Consider the following 26,945-nt stretch of genomic DNA (forward strand, 5'->3'; position numbering starts at 1 on the left):
TAGAAAGCAAGGCCTCTGCTTCCAGCGGCCTCACGTTTTCTCCATAATGGTGGCGCCGGCCCACGTGCATCCCTTGATTAAAGGGATGCCTCGCAGGTGCGGCGCCACCATTATGGCTGAAAGGCATTTTTTTCTGAAGCCCGAAGCTCTCGCACACGAGCGAGAGCTTCAGGCTGTAGAAAAAAATGCTTTTTCCTGTAGTGGCCGGGGCTGACAGGGGAGATTAGTGGGCCCCGGCAGGGCCCCGCCTCAAAACGAAATTTCGGAGACTGCCGGGGCCCAGCCCCGGCAGGCCCCGGCCCACTTAAAGCCCTGGATACTGCATCAAAGTGCCCTCCAGCCTACAAGAAAGAGCACTCCAACTAGCGCATGAGGGCCACCAAGGAATCGTAAAAACACAAGCATTTCTAAAATCGCGAGTGTGGACGCCACACATCCAACAAAGTGTAATGACCCTAGTAGAGATCTGCTCGTCATGCCAGGCAGCTCACCAGATAGGCCCCCCAGAGCCAATGGCCAGCCCACCCAGGAGTGAACGCAGATGGGACGCGGTCAGCGTTGATTTCTGCACCATTGCAAATTACGCTTACTATTAGTGGTGGTGGACGAGTTCACGCGATATCCAGAGGTAGAACCAGTAAAGTCCATTGATGCAGCCTCCATAACTACAGCACTGGAAAAGATGTTTGCCATTCACGGCATACCCTCATCAATCGAGTGTGTTAACGGCCCACCATTCAGGAGCAAAGAGTTCAAAGGATTCCTTGATAACATGGGAGTACACCACCACCACATCATGCCCTACTGGCCCCAAGCAAATGGGGACCCGGAAAGATGTATGTCCTCAATCAACAAAGTTGTGCGAATAGCCAAGGATAGAAGTCGACCGTAGCTGTCAGAGCTATACCGTTTTCTCAGTTCCTACCCACAAACTCCACACTCATCCACTCTAGTCAGTCCAGCAGCACTGATGTTCGGATTCCCCATTCAAGCAGGACTCCCGCTCCCCCACGCCAGAGGCCTCCTCTGAGTGGATGGAAAATGAGTCAAACAACAGCGACAGGAACACAACGAAAGAGAGAACAAGGCCAGGGGGGCAAGGCCAAACCAACTACAAGTAGGAGACCCAGCCCTAGTAAAGAACCGTGCCTCTGCCCGGAAGATGGCGCTCCAATACGAGTCCCAGCCATGGACCATCATGCATCGAAATCATGGGATGGTGACGGCATCACGCAGATCCTAGCCTTCAACCACCTGGCAAGAAGTGCCAGAGAACACCCCAACAACATCCTTGCACACACCCCTGGATCAAACACCTCAAGCGGAGAGACCCAAGGAACCGCCGGGACAACGCCCAGAGCCCCACACAGAATCAAGGAAAGAGCCAGAGAGCCCTGGTATAAGTGATACCCCGAAGAGGGAGGGCAGTGACCGGTACTCGCTCCGCCAGCGACCAGCCCAATCCATGCGACTGCGTGGCTTCCTACTAAATGGAATTTACCGGCAAACCAAGGTACAGAAAGAAGCAAAGACAGTAAGATGAGACCAGTTTGATGTTAAGAGCACTCTCAGAGGGTCAGAGGGAAACTGTTACATCCTTCGCAAAGAAAGGTTTTGTTTGTTATCCAAGTTGGGGAGGGATGTGACGTAGTCACGTGATGTGAATAGAGATTGACGGCCGTGATGGCCAATGTGACGAGGGAGAATAAAAGGGGGAGGAAAAGCCTGTGAGGGATCTTCCGCCTCCGACACCATCCACAATGTGTGTGCGTCTTTTTGTTCATCTCAGGGGCCCGGGCTTTGGGGTGGGGTGTTGGCACCTGCTCCTGCCTGATGCCTGTGGGCTTAAGTGCTAAATAAATAAAATGAATACAAAAGCAGGGCCAGAGGTCTTTTTCAGGGATCATGCCCGGTCAGGGTTTTTGGGTGGTCGGCAGGTCCAAATAATTCTATAGTAAAGAAAGAAAGAAAAATGACATTATTCTCTACTCGTCTGCAGGAGGGTTACCAGTCTGGAAGATAAGAAAACCCACTAGAGGCATCATGGGTGGGGTGTGACCTTTTATTCTCCCTCATCAAATTTGTTATTTGTTTCCTTCCAGGCAGTTGTCCGAGCCTCAAGACGGATACCTCAAGTGGTGGAGACTAGGACAATGAGGAGGGATGAGGCAATAAGTAGGGTGACCAGATGTCCCGGTTTTGCCAGGACTGTCCCAGGATTGGGCTTGCTGTCCCCCTGAACGGAGAGGTTCTTTTTATTCAGAAACCCTTTCGGGGAAAGGAGGGGCGACAGTACTGGTTTTGGATGAAGGGACAATAATTATAAAGTACGCATCAGAATCTTTATGTGGCAGGTTGGGCTCGAACCCCCAACCTTTCAAGTACCACTCACATGCATCAACTGGTTGTGCCACAGGGACTTGTTGAGGAACGAATAAGCAGAAAGGCTTGTCAAATCAATCGGAGCAATAGCTACTTTTGTATTAACATGCTTTAAAACCCCACATTTTATAAGCATGATCAGTGCCGGAAATACTGTTTGGGGGGTGTTGGGATTGGGAGGAGGGTTGAGGGGCGAAATGTGGGGGTGAGGGGGCATTGTGAGAAGCTAGTCCTTCATTTATGTTGTTGGCCATCCCGGATTTTCTTCTTGAAAATGTGGTCACTAAAGCGATATGTAATGAGAGAGTTCTCTAACCTTCTGTAAACAAGGCAGAAACCCAGCCAATGGATGTGCAGACAGTAAACATATCCTCTAGTGTATACTTGTAATGTTTTCACTCTAACAGTAAACCTCTTACCGCTCAGTGAACTGTAGTGACCCAGGATAATCCCATAAACCAGGCAATGCCAGACATGGTGAAGATTGATTGGCTCCCACGCTGAATAGATGCCAAGTGAATTAATTTTAAGCAACTTAAACCGATAATTCACTGTTTACATTGCAAGGTTTGAATAACGTGTAATTATTTACACACGTCCCTGGGAAAATGGCTACAGGTAAAATGTATTGTTCCGCAAATCACGTGAACTAGCCCGCATGAGAAGATATTTTGTATCCTCATAAGAACACTCTGCTGCCTGCTCCCCAGGTAGCCCTGAAGCAGATTTATATCTGATTACCTGAAATCATTGGTTATATGACTGGTCTGGTATTTATCTACCTGAATAACTTCCCCGATAAACCGCTTATAAATGTACGTTTGTTTCTTAAAATTGTGCTCCCAGCCAAAAGGTTGTATGTTTGAAGCGCTTTCGCCAATGCACTGGTACATAAATGACCAAACGGTACAAAACATGCAACTTAGGTCAATAGTAAACCAGACAGCAAACATTGAAAAATTAGGATGGAGTAGAAAGAGAGAGAGAGAATGGTTGGTCCTTGAGGAAAGTACGGAAAGTAGCAAGAGAAAAGGCAGCGCGAATGTCAAGTGGGAGAGCGTTAGGCGCTAACAAGCAAAACATTCGGAAGTGGGATTGGGCGCAGGGAGGACGCGGGACAGACAGAAGAAATAAGGCATAATGAAGGAAGCGAGAGGGAGCGTACAAGGAAACTAAAGAAGTCAAACAGAGAGGAGCTAGACCATGCAGACATTTATAAACAATACAAAGGAAATTAATAAGAATACGATAGCGGAAATCAAGCCAGCAAAGAGAGATAAGGGGGTCTGAGATGGAAGAACGAAGTTGAAGACGAACGAGAAGACGAATAGAGGCTTTAAAGATAGACCCCAATGGGACTATGGCATATGCAGGAAGACCGACCAGCAGGGAGGAACAATAGTCTAATCGAGAATAAACACGATAGGTTAGCAGCATAAAACGTTATGAAAGGGTGCATTTTTGTGAAATTACTCAACGCATATCTACAGAATTTAGCCAAGCAATGAAAAAGAAAGGTTAGTGTCAAAAATAACCCTGAGACGCCCAGTGGAAGTAGAAAAAGGAAAATGAGACGGAAGAAAAAAAGATTGGTGCGGGAGGGGCGATAACAGACAGAGAAAATGGTGGAATGTATATAACGTCCGTGTTTGAGGGATTAAGGTGTAGAGAATGTGACAGCATCCAGTTTTGAAGAGAAGACAAACAGGATGAGAGAGTGGAGAGAGTCAGATAAAGAGGAGAAACAGAAGAGAATGCATGAATCATCTACATAAAAGAGACACGAAAGCCCAAAGGAAGCAATGATTTGAGATACCAGTGGAGTTTAGAGAAAAAAAAAGTGGACCTAAAACCGAGCCCTGGGGGACACCACAACCTACAGGAAGCGCAGCTGAAGATTGACCCCTCAAGGAAACAGAATATGTGCGATTAGAAGGATAAGACACAACTACTGATCAACAGAACCCAAAATCCCCAAAGCAGAAAAAGTAGAGAGGAGGATAGCATGATCTATTGTGGCAAATGCTGCCGAAAGGTTTAATAGTGCCAGCACTGAGGATAGTTTAAAGTGATGAGCCAGAAGAAGAGACTTTGTGACATGTAAAAGTGTGGTCTAGGTGGAGTGGCTGAGTCGAAAGCCTGTATGGTTAAGAGGTAAAAGTTTTGTTTGAATTAATAAAGGAAGAAAGTTGAGAATAAACAGCATTTTCCAGTATTTTAGAGAGAAACAGTAAGAGAAACAGGGCGAAAGTTAGAAGGGATAGAAGGATCAAAGATAGGTCTCTTCAACAGAGGAATAATGATGGCATGTTTAAATTCTGAAGGGAATATCCCAGATGATGAAGATAAATTGCAGTTAGCAGTGATGTAAGGAATCAAAAGAGTTTAGACTTTGGGAATAATGACGGATGAAACGGGGTCAGTTGAGGCTGCTGAAGGATGCTCTTGGGTCAGGAAAATACTAGTATCTGTATCTGAAAGGAAAGAAAAGGAATGAAGAGTTTGCGAAGTAAGAGAAGGAAAAGCACGTGAAGGGGAAAGGGGAGCAGATGGAAGAAACGCAGACTTAACAAAGTACCAAAAGGGAAATGACAGAGGAAACTCCCAAATTTCTGACAGGCAACTTGTTTGTCAACTCCTTTTGAACCAATTAATAAATAGACATATCCTGCCTCATCCTGTATTCTTCTGCCAAAAGCTAAGAGGGCATATCAGTCGCATGACAATCTTATGCAAAGCTCAAAAACCTTGAAGCAGCTGTCCATCGCAGAACTTTAGCATGGGGTGAATATCATGGGGCATTCCTGATCCTCCTAGAACAAGGGTCTGCAACCTTTGGCTCTCCAGATGTTTTGGACTACAACTCCCATCAGCACTACCCTGCACAGTTAATGGGCCGGGATCGTGGAAATCTAGGCTGGCAGTATGAATTACAGCCACTCTATCCACTCGGCCCATTTTTCCCCTAACATGCAGCGCAAGTTCCCAGCGCCTTCAGTCAACGGGAAACAATGAGCCAGCCATCATGCAGACGCATCATGTTCATGCAATTGTTGAGCATTGCTAAACAGGAAACCATGACCATCCATTCATTGTATAACAGTTGGCTTGGCACTCCCAGACTACATCCTGGGCCGGCATTGGCAGTCTGTGCGGCTGCCCACGGCCCTGCGGTGATAGGAGCCCCGGAGGCACCAGTTGCCTGCCTCCAGTACATAAAATCATATTGTTTTCAAGAGGGTGTGCTGCCTCCATGTACGAGGCTCCCTTTTTTGTTTGTCCTAGTGAGGCAACGAGTTACCTCTCAATTTCCTGCTGCAATGTTCTCTAGGGAAATCCCCCCTTTTCAGTGGTTCATCAGACTGCAGGCCCACTGCTCATCAGTTTCTTTCTTCAAGCAAAGCATTTAAAGTGGGAGCGATGTACAAGTGATGGCCCATTTAAGAGACCATTGTTTTGGACAAGACATTCTTAACATTTCCGTGTTAAGAACTGCAAAGAGGCATATTTATTTTGAAAGCACACACAAAGCACCAGTTTAGTGCCTAAATCTATGCCCTCCTTCAGGACAATTATATATATCACACAAAATACTTTTCAACTATCTGCCTTAATTTCACATGTTCATATCAATCATTGAAACACAAACAGGTAACCTTTTCACACATTACGTTTTGTTAGGATTCTTTAAGTCTTGAAACTACATTTTCAAAATCCACAGGCCATATTTTGCATTCGGCTGAATTGCATTCTGGTATTTGTAGTCTGCCATTCAAGGTGGGGGGGGATAATGCCACAATAGGACTATTTTTGCCTAGCATATTTCTATAAGGATTTATATACATTATTCTGCTATGTGTACGTTTCAAGTTATCTTTATAAAACAGAGTATTGTTGAAAGCCAAACGTGGGGGTGAGAGGGGAAAGGAGGAGAGCGCAAGTGAGTCATAAAAATGTGCCCAGAATGTGGCGGGAGAGGCTACAGTCCTGGGGACTGTAGGTGTTATTTTCCCTGGTTCTGGCCCTGAGCTGATTTTGAGGGGAGAAGTCGAGGATCCATGTGGGTGGACAGCATCCTTCCACTTTTTTCAGAGGGCAGACGCAACCCCCGGTGGGAGTTTATGAGGCGGCATTCCACTTGCTTGCTCAAGTGTTCAGCTACTAGGATTTGATTGATTAGCTTTGATACATTTGTATAGCACACTTATCTAACTAAATTGTATCTAGGCGCAGATTGAATACTAAATCAAAGCACTAGGGGGGACAATTAAAGGCAATCGGTACAATCAGATTAACCGCCCCAAACAAAAAATATTACCACCCATCCCGTTACTTGAGCAGTTGGATTTTTAGGGCTTTACGGAATTGAAGAAGAGATTTGAGGGCACGATTAGGCAAGGAAAGGGAAAGTGGGTGTTGGCCACCCAGGCTGCTCAGAACACGGCATTGAGTTGTACCATAGAATACAGCACACCTTCCGGGCATCCTGATTGGACAGCGACCCCCTACCAGGATACTACTGGAAATTCTCCTCGCTCTGATTATTTTTCCAGGTTGTTTTATTTTTCTGAAAGGCAAATGTGCATTTGTCTTGTGCACTTTCTTCTAAGGGGAAAGGTCAGTTGAACTAAAGTTGTATATTTCCTATTAGAATATGTTTACTTACTGTGCATATATTAATGGGTGACAGCTTTTTATTTTTGCTACGGGGGAAGAGATTCCCACACTGAGTGATATGATTTACAACGTGTAACATCTCAGCAATAGTCACCTAACATTCTGAGTTGTCTTTGCAGCATTATACTATAGGATCCCCTGTTAATCCCGCACCCACAAAACAGATTTGGCCTGCCCACCCACTCCAGTCATAGGTCAGGTGGTCCATTAATGAGGCTCCCTTCCCATTTTGAAGTGAGCAGCACTTGCTAATTTTGCAATAGCCACCCCTTTCTCGGTCCCGTGAGTGTTGCCTCTCACTTCCCCCACCAGTGTCCCCTTGTGTCCCCTTCTCCCGCCAGTGTCCTCATGTCTCCCCTCCCCCACCAGTGTCCCCTTGTCTCCCCTACCAGTGTCCCCTTGTGTCCCCTTCCCCCGCCAGAGTCCCCTTGTCGACACTACCAGTGTCCCCTTGTGCTCCCTTCCACCACCAGTGTCCCCTTGTCTCCCCTTCCCCCGCCAGTGTCCTCATGTCTCCCCTACCAGTGTCCCCTTGTCTCCCCTGTCCCCTTTACCAGTCCCACCCCCCTCTTATGCCCCCTCCTATTTTCACTTTGCCCCCTGTGAGTGTTCTTTCCCCCCTCCCCCCTTCCTGCCCTTACACCCTATGCCCCCCTCCTCTCCTCCATTTCCTCCCCTCCCTCACCTCCGTCTGTCTTTTTCCGGCACCACCCCAATTGCCGTCTGGCACAGTAATTTGTAGCCGCCTGTCCTATCAGCCGTTTTGCCCCCCCACACCTCTAAACTTTTCTAAGCACTTACTTTATCATCGGTCACTTGACCACGGATAACAGCTTGTCTGTCCCCCCCTTGTCCCTTCTGTTTTCTCCTCCCCATCCCGCCCCAGCATTATCTTGAATAGTCATCGACCTTCAATTGATAGTCACTTGTCTTGTTCCTTCTCCTCGCCCCTTCCCTCCTCTCCCCACTCGCCCCTTCCCCTCCTCTTGTCACTCTTGCACAGCAACAATTGTCGTCAGGCATAGTAATGTTACTGCTAGTTTTGTCTCCCTCTTTCCTCCCTCTCCTCTCCCTTATTGTTACATGCACTTATACTATCTGTTATGATTTGATAGTTATGTTTTCACATTCTGTACTGTTTCAAGGACTTGTATGAATGTACTTGTATTCTCCCATGTTCCCTCCCTCCTTGAAGCGCTTTGAAACATATTGTGTATAGGCGCTATACAAATAAACAATCAATCAATCAATATGCATGCTAACACCTCACCAAGCATGAACTCAGCAGGAGAGGGGCAGAAACCCTGCCACAACCAGTGAGTTAGATGAGCATGGCAAGGAGAACGGGTGCAACTACTCCCTCTGCCCCCATGTCCTCAGTGCCTATGCCTATATTATCGAACCCCCCCCATTTTTTAAAAACATTATTTAGGACTTGAGCCCTCTTCATTTTGTTAACATTTGAAGACCTGCAAAATGTCTTTGTTGCCTGCCTCAAGACTTCCCAGGTAAATAGGCTCTATCGTAATATAAGGCAATCCTGCAGTAGACGTAACCTGCCCTCTCTGCCCGAGGGCCAATTCCTGCCCTGACATGACATCCTTGGAGTTTATTTCTTTTGACAGCCAAAATAATTCTTATCTGTAGCTTCTGAAATAAAAACCTTATTGCTAGTTTGGACGATATGGCCAAATAGATACACAATAAAATTAAAAACAATTGGGAAGTGTCTGTAAAAACAGCAGTTAGGTTCAGCTAGCAAAACACAATCACCATATTTTTGCAATACGTTCCACAGTCAAACAAAGGTTTCAGAAAGACCTTTTTACAAAGAATATTATATTTCTACCAATTACATCTGGGGCGAGAGGTGTTCAAGTTCCTGAATTGCAAACTGGTCTCAAAACCCGTCTTCTCCACTTAACTAAAGTGTCTGCTCCCGGCCAAATCCTTTTATCGCACTATGCCTTATCTGCTCAAATTATGAGTGTGTATAATGTATGGAGCTCACACTGTCTGCTACTTCAAATAAAGCCTCACGCCTGATAGTTCCACATAGGTAAATATTAAGTGACAATTCATATACTCTACGTCGTAGTTTATTTGCCTCGTGCCTTGCTCAAGGCAACACACTGGTCTGAGCCCCCAGGACCGATCCTACGCCACCGCTCATTCCCCTCCTAGTAGGTTTGATGGCTTTAAACATGTTTAACTTCCCATTATACCTTTGCGTATTGAAGACTCATTCTATACTATAATGTTCTGTAACATCATTGACGTCACTATTTATGCAAATAAGCAGGGGGCCTCGCACACCTTTCGCCGCCCAAGGCCCTGCAAATCCTAGGGCCGGCTCTAACTATATCACCGGTCTTTGGCATGTGGCGCCTAATACGTTACCTGACAATCAAGCCTCCACACTTTAAGGGCATGCTTGAGCACACCTGGAGTCATCACACATCCATTCTTCAACTAGTTCTAATACTACGTTCCATTGCACTAGAAACTGGCAATGGAAAATGCTTGTCACCACAAGACCCGTTTTGCTTTCTTCTCACCGGCATTCCATCTGATCCACTGCAAATGACTAGCCTTGCATCTCTACCCTCCCAATCACACACCCCCACCCTCTCGTATCTATCAGATTGTTGGTCTGTGGGTCATCTATCCAACTCCTGCTTCACCCTTGCTCTCTGACCTTGTTCCCCTTTCCTTTCCTTCAGCAGACCCCAGTCTGGTTACTCCTTTTGCGGGCACAATACGCCACCTTCTGGAGAAGCCCCAGTGCTGTAAGACCACTATGGCTGTGATGGGTGCAGTACAAAAGATTATTAACATAACATAATTTACAGGTATATGCACGAAGGGTCTGGATGAGATCTTACGCTTCCAGCCAGTCTCACCTCCTGCACAGATTCGCCCTTAGTGAATCAGTGGAGGAGATGATACGCTTGCAGCCAGTCTCACCTTCTGCACAGATTCGCCCTTAGTGAATCAGTGGAGATGTTACGCTTGCAGCCAGTCTCACCTCCTGCACAGATTCGCCCTTAGGGAATCAGTGGAGGCGACGTTACGCTTGCAGCCAGACTCACCTTCTGCACAGATTCGCCGTTAGTGAATCAGTGGAGGAGATGATACGCTTGCAGCCAGTCTCACCTTCTGCACAGATTCGCCCTTAGTGAATCAGTGGAGATGTTACGCTTGCAGCCAGTCTCACCTCCTGCACAGATTCGCCCTTAGGGAATCAGTGGAGGCGACGTTACGCTTGCAGCCAGACTCACCTTCTGCACAGATTCGCCGTTAGGGAATCATTGGAGGAGATGTAACGCTCGCAGCCAGTCTCACCTTCTGCACAGATTCGCCCTTAGAGAATCAGTGGAGGAGATGTTACGCTTGCAGTCAGTCTCACCTCCTGCACAGATTTGCCTTTAGTGAATCAGTGGAGGAGAAGTTATGCTTGCAGCCAGTCGCACCTTCTGCACAGATTCGCCCTTAGGGAATCAGTGGAGGAGATGTTACGCTTGCAGTCAGTCTCACCTCCTGCACAGATTTGCCTGTAGTGAATCAGTGGAGGAGAAGTTATGCTTGCAGCCAGTCGCACCTTCTGCACAGATTCGCCCTTAGGGAATCAGTGGAGGAGATGTTACACTTGCAGCCAGTCTCACCTCCTGCACAGATTCGCCCTTAGGGAACCAGTGGACTTGTCTGAAGAAGATGCGGGCGTAGCATGCCAGGAGCATTTTATTCCTTGAATTCAGATTCTCCAAATGTTTGCTAACTTGGGGATTTAACCCTCTTTTCTGGCTGCTCAGTGATTCAGCGATTAAACTTCAAATAAGTTTCAATTGTGTACTAACCGGTTAATACATACATACACTTAACACTAAGCTATTGTATCCTGTGGTTTATAATCTTTTTATTTATGTATCTTTATTGTGCTTTAGTTCAAATTGAATTTTTCACAACATATTTATTTTATTTGCATTTAGTTGTTTTACAATTTTTTAGCAAAGAAAATAAAAACAATGTATCCAGCCAGACCCAAATTAACATTTAAAACAAAACAATGTTGTTTACAATACATCAGAGAAATCATTTTACAATATACACAACACATTAAAACAATAAAAGTCAGGCCACCAAGCGCAGAAACAAATAACCCCAAACCTTCTTAGCGCTCTTGGACAATACTTTGTGGTTTCTCCCCTGTGTAGCCTTGGGTGGCTTTCAATTCTGATACAGGCTATCTAGCAGCTGTACACGTGGGGAGTGTGCAGGGAGGACTACCTGCCTGCACTTCTAAAGGTTGCATGGGTCAGATGACATCAATAAACCAAGCCTCTCCTGAGCCACACTGCTCAGTACTGCGTAGAAAGGACAAGCAAGCCATGGGAGCCATTTCCCGGGAATATTTACCTGGAATTCTATTCCATGTGTTTTTCTGCAGTATTCCCTGAGCTTCGGGTACACGCCCTCTCTGAGGATTCTTCTTTCACTTTCTGAATCTGGGAGATAACAATACAATCGATAATTAGCAAAGAGTCAGTGGCATTTCAAACAAATCTGTATACAGTGCACATGGCTGAGTACTTGAGTATAGCGCTGGTACCTCCGAAAGGTGGTTGAGCTACTTAACATATATTGTATAAATGAGGAATGGAAAATAAGTGCACAAGAGTGCCTTTAGTGTATAGAGTGTACTTTTGTTGACACGTGTTTCGACCTAACTGCAGTCTTTTTCAAAACAGAGCACTGGTTCTTAAGCCGAACGTAAGTGATAATAAACAGTAAAATTGGGTGACACAGAAATGGTAACACATAAGAACCAATTATATACATACAATTCCCAGAATCCAAAAGAAAGAGGAAATTATACAGGGTAGCCTCAATAATAAGGGGTGCAAGCAAGGAAACACCAACTTAGTTGAGTGTGACTGTGAAGATGCAACGACTCTGAAACCATGAATACTGTGCCACCCTGAAACCATGAACACTGTGACACTCTGAAACCATGAATACTGTGCCACTCTGAAACCATGAACACTGTGCCTCTCTGAAACCATGAACACTGTGCCACCCTGAAACCATGAATACTGTGCCAGCCTGAAACCTTGAACACTGTGCCACTCTGAAACCATGAACACTGTGCCTCTCTGAAACCACGAATACTGTGCCACTCTGAAACCATAAACACTGTGCCACCATGAACACTGTGCCACTCTGAAACCATGAACACTGTGCTTCTATGAAACCATGAATACTGTGCCACCCTGAAACCACGAACACTGTGCCACTCTGAAACCATGAACACTGTGCACCCTGAAACCATGAACACTGTGCCACTCTGAAACGATGAACACTGTGCCTCTCTGAAACCATGAACACTTTGCCACTCTGAAACCACGAACACTGTGCCACCCTGAAACCACGAACACTGTGCCACCCTGAAACCATGAACACTGTGCCTCTCTGAAACCATGAACACTGTGCCACTCTGAAACCATGAACACTGTGCCACTCTGAAACCATGAATACTGTGCCACTCTGAAACCATGAACATGGTGCCACTCTCAAACCATGAACACTGTGCCTACACCAATCGAGGAAGAAAAGCCCACAGAGGTCAAAACAAAGACACCTGCGAAGATGGAATTCAGCTCCAAAAAGCAAGGTGATTGCACGCCTTTGGGATTTCGACCAGGAGCCAGAACTTTGCCCTGGTGGAAAAATGCATTGAAGGTTCCTGTTTTTTGCACAAGGGCAATGTTTGCCCTTGTGCTTCTACCCAGAAAAATTACACTTGTCACAATGGGCATTTTTTCTAATGTGGCCCCAATGTTTTTTACACTAAGGGAATCGTTTCATTAATGCTAACACGGCGCAACTTTGCACTTGCACCGGTACAAGGTTTCTATGATCTGTCCCCAGGACGCCTACACCAGGCCTCAGGAAACAAAATGCCTTATAACCAAATGCATACGTGGGCTATGGTGCTTCACCATGACTCCTGCAGCCACAGTACTGCCACAAACACTGAACTGTCCCCCAAAGAATTCACTGCACAAGTGCAAAACTAGAAACATGCTTCCATGATAACCACACCATGCAGCACACTCCCACACATGCAGGGAGCAAACCACAAGTCCAAGGTCCCAGGTGGAGATGAATGCAGAATCTGTGCATTATCCAAGCATAAAAGAATACCATGCAGTCACTGCAGTCCATTCACACTGCCAGGTTCAGACACCACCACCCTGGGAAATGTCTGAGCAAAGCCCATGATTACACATAGACAGTCCAAAGACACTGCGCCCCTACCACCACAACCCCCATACACAAAGGAGACATGGGTAGAAATAAAAGTGAGACAGGAAGCCTACCCAATGCAAAAAACCTGCTGGAGACATGGAAGCAGCATGGACTGGAACACAGCGCATGCTCCAAAATGGCGTCACTGCTCCAAAATGGTGTCACTTATCCAAAATGACACGATTATGGAACAATCATGGTCCTTCCGAACTAGTGAGCATTGCAAAACAGCGAATCCTTTTCTGAAGATTTGCCTGTCAATGTGGGTTCCACTTTAGATATTTATTAACAGAAATGTGCACCCACCTGTGCATTTTAAAGCACATTTGTAAATGAACTGACCAGGCAGCAACCTCAGCCCAATGCCCACCAGAGCCCTTCAAGCCTCTGTGGACACAATACCCCTCACCGACAATCAGTGCTTCATTATCAACTAGACACCCATCACACTTGTGGTCAATATGCAAAGACACCTCATTCCTAAAAACACCTGGCACTGTGGTAACAGAACCCGGGACAGCCAACTCCACAGTGCAGCCTGCCCACATCTACAATATCGTCTTCCTGTACCCATTCAAGGCTGGCATGCTAGCTGTGACACACAGGCTCACCTGAAAACAGATCTCCAGAGTGGCATACGCCAACATTGAAGAACAGGGTATGTTTCAGCATAAGCCTTTTACAAGGGATGCATTTGAAATGCATGCATGCATGGGGGCCTGTGTGTCATGGCAAATTTACTAAGCCATGTGGAGGTCGTGTGGACAGAGCAAAGGGAGGATGGTGGAGTGGTGTTGGCAAGCACCTCATTGGTCTTGAGCTTCAGACACTTCTGAGAAGAATATGCTCTTATGTGTCTATGCCTTCATGTGCCATTGCACAATGAGATGTGATGAACGAGGTAGATGCCATATTTCTGCATTTTGAAACCTGAACACAAAAAAAGATCGTTTTTTGTTGGCTTTGAAATGCAGAAATATTACATACTGCTCCCCTCCTTATCCACCCCTCAATCCCTCCCGCTCATTCTCCTGTTCATGGAGGGGATTAACCCCCGAATCCACCACCCACCCCCCCTTCCCGCCTCTAAACACGCATTCTCCCCACACACATACAGTCCAAATCTTACCTCTCACTGAGAATTATTGACGCTGACCAAGAATGTATGGTAGTCCTTTTGAGAAATGCTTTTTTCCCCCATAAAAATACAATAGTAGGCTGTGAAAAGCATTATTATTAACAGCAAATAAGTCACGTTGAGAAACACTAATGCTGTACAATATACCTGCTGAGAAGTGCCAGTACTATACCATAAAAGTATTGGAGCATTCCCAAATGTATAATAAAATAGCTTAATCTAAACTGAGCACAGACGCTGGGATAAGAACATTCCTGCTGAAAGTACTGCAGCCCAATAAAAGGTGGAAGGCTAGCTCAGCTGAAATCCAGACCTGTGACTTGCCGGTTGCACACATCTTTGCACCAGACGCATTAACCCACAGAGCTATTTCACCAGGATGTGTAACCTGGGACCTGCATGTTAAACACAGATCTCTAGAAGCACCCTAAGACTAGTATTTGGAGGGTAGGTTAACAGCTTCTGGAAAGGGTGACTCAATGCAGTATCTGGGCTTTAACCTTGTAACCAGCTATTCCAGGGGGGAATGGATCAATCTATTTAGGGAAGGGTTTCCGGCCTTGCTGGCAAGAATGAAGAGGATCTATTCCCAGCTCTGTCGCTACTCTTTGATTCCCTTGCTTAGGTTTTATTTGCAAACTACTGAACCAATTATTCTATATGGTTTGGGCATAGTTTCGGCTAGTGGGGCATTAAACACCATACAGGGGCACCTCTGGAAACAAACCTTGGGTTTGAATCAATCTTTTCCAAATACTGTGATCAGACATGAGCTGGGCTTATTGTCTCTGGCAGCCAGAGCCCTTTGGAATAAGCTAGCAGAATACACAAAGATGTTGAATCCCCCTAACAGCTCTCTTCATCAAGACCTGGGTGAGGAATCCCAATATGACACAGCCTCCACTGTTAACAAATTTAGGCTTGCTATGTGTGCCATTCTCCACCATATCGGTTCATCCAGGGACGAGCTGAAATAAATTCCGGGGGTGGTAAATAACAAGCTATATACTGCCGACTGGGCAGATACACCGACTTACTGGGCAATCTCTCACTATACAGGGAGTCCGCTGAGTTCAGGAGGAGCTGAGGGAAAAACCAGATGTACTTGTCACTGTTCCCCTGCTCGCAAATTCGGGCTGTATATCTTCGATTTCGCCTGAACCAATTTGGTACCCTCGAAAGTAGAATCAAGGGGGACAAAACATTAACTACCAACACATGTAGGTTTTGTGCATCCTCCACGGTGGAAACCTTGAAACCTATCACCTGGGATTGTCCTGGTTTTGCGGCCCAGAGGCTGCGCTACATGGCTGAGGAGGTATTGACTGATATGTACTGGATCCGGCTAATGTGGTGTAACTCAACCAAACTGATTTTGGAACTGCATGCTTTTTTAACTGTGTTCTTGAAATCAATTGAATGAGTCTTTTGGCTATGGCGGGGAAGAAACCCAGAAATGACTACAAAGCGGGTTGGAGTTATGTATTCCTTTAATTCTATTTTAGTTTTCTTTTTTCTTTAAATGGTTATTGTTGCATGAACTGATGATGAAATGTCATACAATTCTCATGATTTTATTTGACTTTGTTTGTACTTTAAATGTGAAAAGCTTACTTCTGTAGGCTAAACACATTATAATAAAGAAAAACACAGATCTCTGAGCCAGACACATTAGAAGAGTGGCATATTGTTTTCATCAGACTGGTGCATTTAGAAGGCTTATAGGTCTTGGGCAGTATCCGTCACATGGAAGGCGTATCTCACCTGTGGCTGTCTCCGCCGAGCCCTGTTGATGTAAGGATCATGGGATACAGAAATTAAGATATTTATAAACAAGCTCAAACGTCACTGACAGCTGGTAGCGCTGCAGTGGCGCGCCCAAAGTCCCTTAAAAATAGGTCAAAGGCAATTCAAAACAAACATGAACACTGCAAGAGATGGGTTCTGAAGCAGATGGGGCCCAGCATCCCTCACGGTGCGACTGGCTAGCATCGAGGCCCCCTACCTTGACCAGGGCACCCCTACACCCGAGGGGATGTAGGGGCCTCTGCTATGCCAGTGGCAGCTTGGGTCTCTAGGTCCAGAAGGCCGGTTAAATGCAAAGACTAGAGATCTTGCTAAGAACTGGAGCCCAGAGGCAGGAAGGACCCAGGCCTTTATAGGAGAAGTTGGAAAAACGGCAACTGCGGGCTCTACCCCAGATACCGTTGGCAGCTGCAAACCCAACAGAGCAACTAAAGACATTGCAGCCGTAGAGAGCCCAGGGGAAAACCTACACAGAGCTACCCAGGTAGGGAGAAGAATGCCAACGCCAAAGCATTAAGAGGACCCCAGAGTGCAAGAGTGGACGCTAAAGGTCTTTCCCTGGAAAAGCCTCGAAATCAGCCCTATGACTATGGGGGAACTTTACAGGGATCGCCTGAGTAGCACTTTCAGCGCCAGCACATCCCAGGGGTTGCCTGACCAGCATAAGACAAGGACAAAGGCCAAGGAAAAGGCAGCAAGAAGTGTTCGGGACACTATTAACAACCATGAAATCAAGAGCGATTTGGAGGAAATAGTCTTGGGTGCGAACCACCCATAAGGTTGAGGTTTTTAAAATAGAGTACGGCTGTAAGAAATGAGATCCATATAGCAAAGACCCTCACTTGCTTCAGGTAAGTTCCCTCTCCTCTATCCATTCTGACATTTACTTCTACAGATGCTTTTTTGTCATGTTATTTCTTTTGCCCCATTGGACCTGTAAGAGGTTGTCTCATCCTATCCTAACCCTTGTTCGGAGGGAATACAAGGCAGGGATATTGGACTATTCCAAGATAGGCTTGACCAAGCAGGGAGACCTACCCACCTAACCCAAGGGTTTAATGCCTGATCTTGGCCACCAAATACTGAAGTGTATCCCCCTTTTAGAATAGGAGAGATCTTTTTGTTGTTATGGCTATGGTAGTGCTAAGTAGGTCTTATGTTGGTTGTCTTATCTCGGCATTACCATCATTGGGGGAGTGTTGGTCAGGGTGATGCTATGATGGGGCATGGCATTGCCCACGTCAGCAGATGGATCAGGAGTGGGTTGGAGAACCTAACACATGCATTATGTGGGAGGCAGCAAGAGTTTGAGGGATGTGTCACACAGGTTGAGGATGCGTCAGAGAAGGGACCACTGGGAATCCATGGAAGAAATGACAAAGACGAGACAGATAATGGCTACCAATACAAGGGTGATGTCTTGCATCATGTCTGCAAAGTGGCAACGTCTGTCTGTTGCAAGGTGTGTGGAACTTTTTGCATGCACAGCAGATACCACCTGGTTCTTGTGTGCAGAAGAGGAGCCACCATGCAGAAACGAGCTGGGGATAGATCTGTCTTCGGCTGGGGCCTCCCTCTGGAACAGCCTCCCTGCCACTCTAAAACTTGAGGAGAACCATCTCCGGTTCCGGAAGCACCTCAAGACCATCCTCTTTTCTTCTGCCTTCGCTCCCCCTCTCCCCTGCTGATCTGTTCTCTCTTGGCACAGTGCACCTGGCCACCCTCTGTCTTTTGGGCCCAGGTACCTGCTCATCCTGTCACCCTCCCGCACTGCCTCCGGGCCACCCCTTGCACTGGGGTCTGTATCTGTACCCATACAGCCCCCCTTTTTCTTCCTGCACTTATCGGACCAACACTGTCTGCTGCCTTAAACCTAGCACTTGCGAATTGCTGGCTGCACTATCACTGTTTGTTGCCTTTATTATTTATTGTTATTTATCTGTTTCTTCTCTGCTTCGCACTTTCCACCTCTCCCCCCTTCCATGCACTTTTCCCCTTCCCCCTCTCCCATGCACTTGCGCGTTCTCAATATCACTGGGCCGAGTAAGATCGCTGTTTTGTTCTCCCCTGTTCCCCTCCCTTGCCTTGGCTTGCCTTGTCGCGCTCTGAAACACTTGTGTAGGAGCGCGATAGAAATAAAATATCAATCAATCAATCAGTGCAGTTGTCCAGGCACCACTCGCATCGCCCAACTGTTGTGCAGGATAGCCCACCGCCCGTAGCAGGAGGGGAATCACATACTGAAGGTGCTGCAGATGTTACCCACACTGGTCTGGTACCCACATTGCCCATGCCACAGATCTCACAACCACCATTGGTCCTTTAGCCTACTCTAGTCGCATTAGGCACCGGACTTGATGCGCCAAGCCCTTCTCACATTGCCGGACATGTCAGTAGAAGGGATAGATGGAGATGCTGCCCAGACTGCAACCTGAATGTACCTAGTGATGTGAGGGCAGGCACAGTTGTTCAGAAGCTTGGGTCTGCATGGGGGAGGATATTGGGTGTTACACATAGAGTGGAAGTGTCTCTGCCAGCACTGGACAGGGGGCTAGCAAGAGCTAACCCATCAATGCACTTCCTTGCAGAGGAACTTTGGTGCTGGAACATATTTCCCTTTGCAATAAAGCATTTTAAATGTACATTTCTAGATTGTTGTTCTCCTTGAGTGAGGTCACTGTTGTCTTCATATGTTGTGTGTTTATTTCCGTGTGTGATATTCTGATACCCACAGTATCACAATTATGATTCGGGGCCTTGCTCTTTTTATAGTAAGTGCGGGAGACAAAGTTCAGAGTGTGCCGTTTCCCTGGTACGACGTTAGTTCATCAACAGTGTTTTTTTCCATTGATTTCTGGCCGAAATTCTTTTTCATGACAAAACTGATGGAAAAATATAGGGGGTTGTGGGTAAGGGTATATAATGGCAGGGGGATGAGTTTTTCGAGAAAAACTATTTCGGCCAAAAAGCCCAACGAAAAAACCCTGTCAATGAAGGAACATAGAAGCGTGTCCATGGCCAGTGGCACTTGCCCGACTGGCAGTCATAGGAGGTGTACTAATGTTGATGAGGCAGTAGTCGCTGGACTCGGAGCATGGAAGTAATTGACAACAACTGCGTAATCATATTTGTATTTATGCATTCCCCCGATGTAGGAATCATTTGGGGAGTGTAACATTTATGGACTTAGATCTTGACATACAGTGAGCGGTTCACTAAGAGCACATTTTGGGGATCACATGTTTTCTTAATCAGACCCAAGATGTTTACTCTGACAGCAAAAACTTTGTGGAGACCATTAGGCAGCAAGTTGGCGGCATAAAACCCAAGGGCATGAATAAATATTGTAAACACGAGAAAGCCGCCATGCCGGGGACGCTGTTGAGCAGCCAAGGAAAATGGCTGCTTAGCCTGTGTGCTCCGCTCCTGCCCACCAGAATCTGCTAAATATTGGCACTAATCCTCACTACTTCCTAGCGAGACTGCCACGATTTTTCTTCTGTCACTCTCCTTTCTAAGTGACCGAAGTCCGGAGTAAAATCAGTGCCTGGAGCCGGCATAACCAACACCTGGGCCTGCGGCACTGTGCGGCCTCCTTGCGGAGCCTCGCCGTGGCTGTTCGCGGGCGTCAGCTGTGGCCCTCGCCTGGAGGTGCTGCCTTGTCCGATCCTTGAGCGCTGCCATCCACGAGCTCCCTGCGACGCTTCCCTGCCGGCGAGATCTTCTCCCCGCTGGTGCCCGGGGGAGCGGGGCCTCGAATCGACCGCCGCCCCGCCCATGGACGTACGGTTGGGCGGCCCGGCGCTGCTGGTCCGGCGGGTGCTGGTTCAGAGCGGCGCGCCACTTGACTCCTGCTGCCGCAGGCTGGGTTGGAACCCCCCCCACGCCCACACACAGACGCAGCCCCCCTGTCCCGAAGGAGCGGGGGCCGCTTGTATAACGCTGTGGAGTCTCACATAAAATCAATCGGCGCCCGAGAGGATCCGGGGCTGCTTTCTTTCCCCAACAAGCAGCAACATCTCCTGCCAGCAACGGCCCCAGGACGTGGGCGCTGGCCCCCCATGGCTCTCTACAAGTACGGGCCCACGGTTCCATTGAAAACCAACCAGCACTGCCCCCGCGACGCGCCTGAGCCGTGAAACACTTGGCCGCCGCGCAACTCCTTGCTGTGAGGCCCCCATGCCTCTTTGGCCTCGTTAAGAGGGGTGCTGCCCCCTGGGGTGCAATCCCACGCCGGGAGACATACGGGTCCAGCCACCCTAAAGGCTGTAAGGTGGGTGCTAAAGGCAGAACTACACTTCTGTGCTCGATCCTAGCGAGGGCCCCCTACCCTCCCCGTTACTTGCACTTCATCTGGCATGCTATAATACAACCAAGGTGAGACTGTTTACATGGGAGCCCGCCCTGCTCCCCCCAACTCTCTCTACCCACGGTGCTTCGGGCCTCCACAGACCACCCGCTGGAACTTATTCTTCATCACCCCCTTGGGCACCCTTGTGGCGGGCCCCGTGCGGCCACCCTTTATGGTCCTGAGTTGTAATACCTTGCGAGGCCCTCGCCTCATAAGACCCCACATATCCACAGGCTGGGGTCCTCCCACTGCAGTTCTGCGACCTTCAGAGTGCCATTGAAGGGGGAAGCACCCCACTCTATCAACGTACACAGCTTACACAGTGGCACCTCTTCAGCCTGAGGGGGGCCCCCCTACTTGACTCAATAATGGCTCAATGCCCTACCCACCCAAGCATACCCCAAAGGGTCACTAATCACATAGGGCTCGCCGGGCCTCCCCGGCTCGCCCCACCTGCGGAGCCCGCAGCTGCCACGAGGCCCCTCCGGGGTCCAGCGCTCTACACCCCCCTGGCTCCTCTCTGCTTACAGCTGCTCCGCCATCACTGCCTTGCCACAAACTGGCCTCCTCCATCCTGTCTGGACAATACTAATCCCATCGCTCTTGAGCTACTTACGCGCTACAACCGCTGACCTACCACCATCCTTCCTACGAGGGCCATACCTGCTCCCACCATGAACCCTATCTAAACAGACGCTGATTCCTACCACAGCAATGCCCAACAGGGCGCGGGGTGCCAGCAAAGTTGGTACCATGGACAAGTTCACCAAGGTAGCACCCAGAGCGGACCAGGCGTCCTCTTCTGCGGCACAGGAGGATGGCGAGGTCCTACCAGACCCCCCCCAACCAGACCTAACCGCGATGATGGAATCCATGGCCAAAAACTTTGCAGCCTTCCATGAAAAGCTGGACGATATCAACGCAAATGTAGCCTCCTTGAAAGCGAAAATTGACCAACATGGGGCCAGGATCACCCAGGCGGAGCAAAGAATAGGAACTAATGAAGACAACGTTCATACCCTACAAAACACAGTCAGAGAGCTTGTCCGTGACATGAAACAGGTCAAAGCTAACTGTGATGACCTCGAATAGAGGTCCCGAAGAAATAACATTCGCATAGTGGGGGTTCCCGAATCTGCGCTAAAGGGTCGCATGGAACTTGCGGTCGAACAACTCATCAAAGACCTCCTTGACAACCCCGAGCTCTCACCATTCTTCACAGTTGAAAGAGCACATCGTTCCCTGGCACCTCGGCCCGAACCAGGAGACTTCACCAGACCAATAATTGCAAAACTACTGAGCTATAAGGACAGAGACCACATACTCCGTTTGGCCAGAGAGAAAGGGGAACTAAGGCTGGATTCACAAATCATCAGGGTTTTCCCTGATTTTTCGGTGGGGGTGCAGATGGAGAGAGACCAATTCGGTGGGGTCAAGAAAATGCTAAGAGACAGGAAAATCGAGTACGAGATTCTTTTCCCTGCTCTTCTAAAATTCACCCATCACAACAAACTCTACTTTTTCATGGTCCCTGACGAGGCTGTTAAGTTCATCGAGGCGCAGATCCCACTGGTGGACCCCCCGGAGGAAACGATGGCTTACGAATAATACCAGGACTCCCAGGCTCCTACTGCAGACGCCAGTGGCCGAGGCAGACCGACTGTCGGCTCCCCCGTTGGGTTGAAGGTCCCCCCTCATCATCCCACTGCGGGCCCATTGTGGCCCAACATCACTATACCAAGAGCACAACTCTTTGAAGGGGATACACCTTTAGCTCACCTGACTATAACACCACACACAGGGCCCGAACTTCGAAAACCAAGCCTCACTGTCACACACTGGTCTAAGGCAGTACCAGCTATGACCGCGCTACCCTATGTGTGTCCTTTCTTCGTAACCCAAAGTTCATCAGCCGTTCAAAAGATTACCGATATATCATTAAAAATGCATTAACAAATGTGGGTCGGACGGCAGCGGCAGCCCCCACTGCAGCTGCAATGCCCTCTAAGGCGAAGTGTTCGCGTTCAAGCCCGGTTGGGCGATTTTTCAAGCATTGCCGAGTTGGGGATGGCACGCAGTTGTTTGCTCCAAGGGGGGGTCTCTACACACTGCTAGTTTCTACAGGGCGGTGAGGGTGGGGAAGTTGGGGAATGTTATACAAAACATGGCAAGATAGTTGTGACTGGTTTTAATGAGAAGCATTTCTACGCCATTGCAGCACATATGGCGGTAGTCAGACACAGATTCTACACTAGGGATGTCCCATAAGTTACCTGCATGGCTATTAGTATGTTGACATGGAATATTCGGGGATTGACAAATTTCACAAAGTCTCGTAGGATCACAGCGTATGCACAAAGACACGGGGTCAAGGTACTCCTATTGCAGGAGACACACGCTCTGAAACTCTTATCATCAAACTTAGCATAAACCTGGGGCCCCAATAGATACTATACCCAATGCTCCACTCAAGCCAGGGGAGTTCTTACTCTTATCCACCAGTCGGTAAACTTCACACTCCACACATCCCACATTGACACAGAAGGTAGATATGTGATTCTACATTGCACTTTAGCCAACGAAGAATGCTCGCTTGTTAACTCATACGTGCCCAATACCGATTCCCCCGAATTTATAGACGCAATGATTGCCATCCTCATGTCCCGATTATATGGGGGGGGACATGAATCTTATACTTGATAATCTCCTAGATAGAACGACCACTACCCACAGGCCCACAACTCGTGCTGCCAAACGACTCCATACACACATGAGCTCCCTGAATCTACATGATGGCCCTCATTAGGACCCTGGCGCTAAGTGTTTAACAGCGCCGTAAAAGGCTGCAGCGCCGTTAAACACTTAGCGCCTTACTACGAGGTCCCTTTGCAGGACCCGACCTGAATGGCTGGTCTAGACCAGCCGTTAAAGTAGGGACCTGCAAAGGGACCTTGGTGCTAAGTACGGTATCGCAATTTGCGGTACCGTACTTAGCGCCTTCCCCAGTCCCATTGAGCCCTATGGGGCAAGAATGGGGAAGGGGCAATGTTCAATGGGGAATTACCGCCCCGCCAAATGGGGTGGTAATTCCCCATTGAACATTGGCGGACTCGTTACGATACCGGCACCAACCATGTTGCTAATAGCGCCATGGTTTAGCGCCAGTATCGTAATGAGGGCTGATGTTTGGAGAACGCTCCATCCCCAGGAAAGAGACTATACTTTCTATTCAACGGTACATGACAGTTTATCAAGAATAGATTTTTCCTCCTGTCTGGTAACCGAGTGGGCATGGTTTTGGATGCTAGGATCCTTCCACGCATGCTCTCTGACCATTCCCCCGTGCTGCCGCAGATGCAACTCGGTAATACACTGTCGGCCCGACCCGCCTGGCGCTTTAAATCTGACGCCCTATCTGACATCGTCTTTAAAGCTGAGATCCTAGCGGACATAAACACATTCTTTGAAAATAACAATACGTCCGACACACCCGAAGTGATCCGCTGGGAGGCATTTAAAGTATACATCAGAGGGATGTGTATCTCTACGGAAGCCGGGGTCCTCAAAGCCATAAGGCAGGCCTTAAACAACTCTGAAACCAAGCTCAAAACCCTAGAACAAGATTACATCACCAGCTCCACCAACCCTGGCAAAGATCAGAACAGAACTGGAACAATTTTAGTCGCATGCCTTAAGCGAGGTGCGATATTATGCTCGCCCCGCAGCTGCCCGAAGATATGGTGAGGGAGACAGACCGGGTAGAACCCTGGCCAAGCTGGTGCGGGCGGAGGGGGGCGGGACCCGAGTTGATAGCATAATTGATGAAAAGGGTTTAAGACACTGGTCGGACCAAGCCATCCTTGACACCTTCGCCAGCTTTTATGCCGACTTATACGGACCCCAGCCTTAACACACAGCCCATGATTTGGACGACCTGCTAGAAGGCATTCCTATGACCCTTATCTCCCAGAACACCAGGGAACATCTTGACGCTCCATTCACCTTAGAGGAGATAGTCCAGGTAATTTCAGACCTTCCTAAGAACAAGGCACCAGGCCCCGACGGGCTCACATCTGAGTTCTATCAGGAACATGTTGCCATACTAGCACCTGCACTGTACGGGGTCTGGACCGAATCACTCAGATTAAACACCCTCCCCCCCCTCCTTAAGAAAAGCCTTAATAACAGCCCACCCAAACCAGGGAAACCCCTAGACGAATGTGGGTCCTACAGGCCCCTATCCCTCATCAACACAGACATGAAAATCTTCGCCAAAATAATCGCCAACAGGTTCCTCCCATTCATGCCCCATCTGGTCCACGCTGACCAAAGTGGATTTGTTCCTGGTCGCTCTACGGCACTTAACATCCGCCGTCTATTCAACGTGCTGTCCAGAATTGATCTGAATGCTGACGCAGTGGCGGTGACACTAGACGCCCAAAAGGCATTTGATATGGTTCATGGCAATACTTATGGACAGTGCTGGAGAAAATGGGAGTAGGACCAAATAGGATTTCCTACATAAAACTACTGTATACAGGACCACTGGCCAGGGATCTGGTCAACTCGATTCCCTCCTCTCCCTTTGCGCTACACAGAGGTACTCGTCAGGGTTGCCCTTTCTCCCCCATCCTTTTTGCGCTCGCCATTGAACCCATGGCTGATCACGTCAGGGATCGACACACCAGCAAAGGCATTAGTTTACAGGACACGCCGGAAATCATCTCACTGTATGCAGATGAAGTACTCCTATATGTCAGAAACCCCTCCACATACCTAGACATAACCAAAATAGGCATCTACTCAGGTTTCACCATTAACTATTCTAAATCAGAAATGTTCCCTCTCACTATGGCAACCCAACGACCGGCATGTGAATTCCCCCTACGCTGGTCCCCGGGTGGCATCAGATACCTCGGGGTGCAAGTGTCACTAACCAAAGCTTCCTTATTGGCGGACAATTACGAGACAATGGCGCAACTCATTGAATCCAAGATGCTCAAATGGCGCAATCTCCCACTATCCCTGGCGGGCAGACTCTCCCTGATAAAAATGATTGTGGTCCCCAAGCTCCTCTACATCTTTGCCAACGTACCAGTGTGGCCCGGGAAGAAATACTTCAAGAGGTTCCACTCGGAGTGCGCCCAATTTCTATGGCACTCCGGAGCGGTCCGCAAGAAGTGGCAACATATGACCTTACCCTATGAGAAAGGGGGTTTCACAGCCCCAGATCTATCACTGTACTGGAACGCGGCACAGGCCCAACACGCCACCCACTGGTACACACACCTGAACCCGCCCCCACATGTAAAATTAGAGGAACTGGCAAGGGTTGGGACCAACATTATGACCTTACTACTTCACTGTACATTCCAGACAGACTCTCCATCAGACCCGGTGGCAACCACGATTAGAGCATGGAATAGTATCCTGCACTCTAAGCAAGAGCAATACCCATACTATAAGTGGCTTCCCATATGGCAATTTCCCAGACTCTCCCTCACACATGACCAACACCCCTCGCGATACTGGGAAAACCTGGGCTATCTAGCCCTAACTGACCTATACCCAGATGGTACATTTATCACCCCTCAAAAATGGCGGCCCGGGCACACCAACTCTGTGCTCGAGATGCTACAATACTGCAGGCTGAGAGGAGCGTTGAGGGTAATGTGGCCATCGTACCCAGATGAACCCCCTCACCTGAACTCCAACACATAGCAAACTCCGCAGGCGGCAGAGGCATAGTATCCTCACTGTACAAAATGCAGCTGGAAAAACTAGAGGACATATCCCTCAAACCACGGGAAGCATGGGCCAGGGAGCTGGAAACAGAAATCACTGAAGAAATATGGAGTAAAATGTGTGCATACACACGCAAAGTCTCCCTTAGTGCCAGATTCCGTTGCATACAATACAAACTCCTCAACAGGCTCTATTACACACCGCACAGAGTAGCGAAATTCACACGCACCCCGACTCACACATGCCCTAAATGTAAATCAGGTTAGGCAGATCATGTACATATGTTTTGGTCCTGCGCTGCGCTAAATATGTTTTGGATGGAAGTGACAAAAGCGCTACCAGAGATAATTGGGTCCCCAGTAGACCTGGACCCACAAGCCTTGTTGTTCGGAATTTGGACTGGGGAAAATGAAAGGAAAATGTCAACATTTCTAAATATAAGTGCTATTGTCGCCAAAAGATGCATATTACAATGCTGGAAGCGCCGCACCCCACCACCCTCAAGATGCGGTTGAAAGCCTCCACCTGGGTACAAAT

At 48.0% G+C, this 26,945-nt stretch overlaps 1 protein-coding gene across 1 annotated transcript in view; it reads right to left on the reverse strand.

The window, feature by feature from the left end:
* LOC138528445 (NACHT and WD repeat domain-containing protein 2-like) overlaps nucleotides 1-26,945 on the reverse strand; it is a 328,733-nt gene that overhangs the window by 224,255 nt on the left and 77,533 nt on the right. The window contains exon 2 of the mRNA XM_069640078.1: nucleotides 11,476-11,564. Coding sequence (XP_069496179.1) covers nucleotides 11,476-11,564 — 89 coding nt within the window. The remainder of the gene's footprint in view (nucleotides 1-11,475; nucleotides 11,565-26,945) is intronic.

The sequence above is a fragment of the Ambystoma mexicanum genome, chromosome 7q (assembly GCF_040938575.1).
Source record: "Ambystoma mexicanum isolate Mex_15411 chromosome 7q, UKY_AmexF1_1, whole genome shotgun sequence".
Taxonomy (NCBI): Eukaryota; Metazoa; Chordata; class Amphibia; order Caudata; family Ambystomatidae; genus Ambystoma; species Ambystoma mexicanum.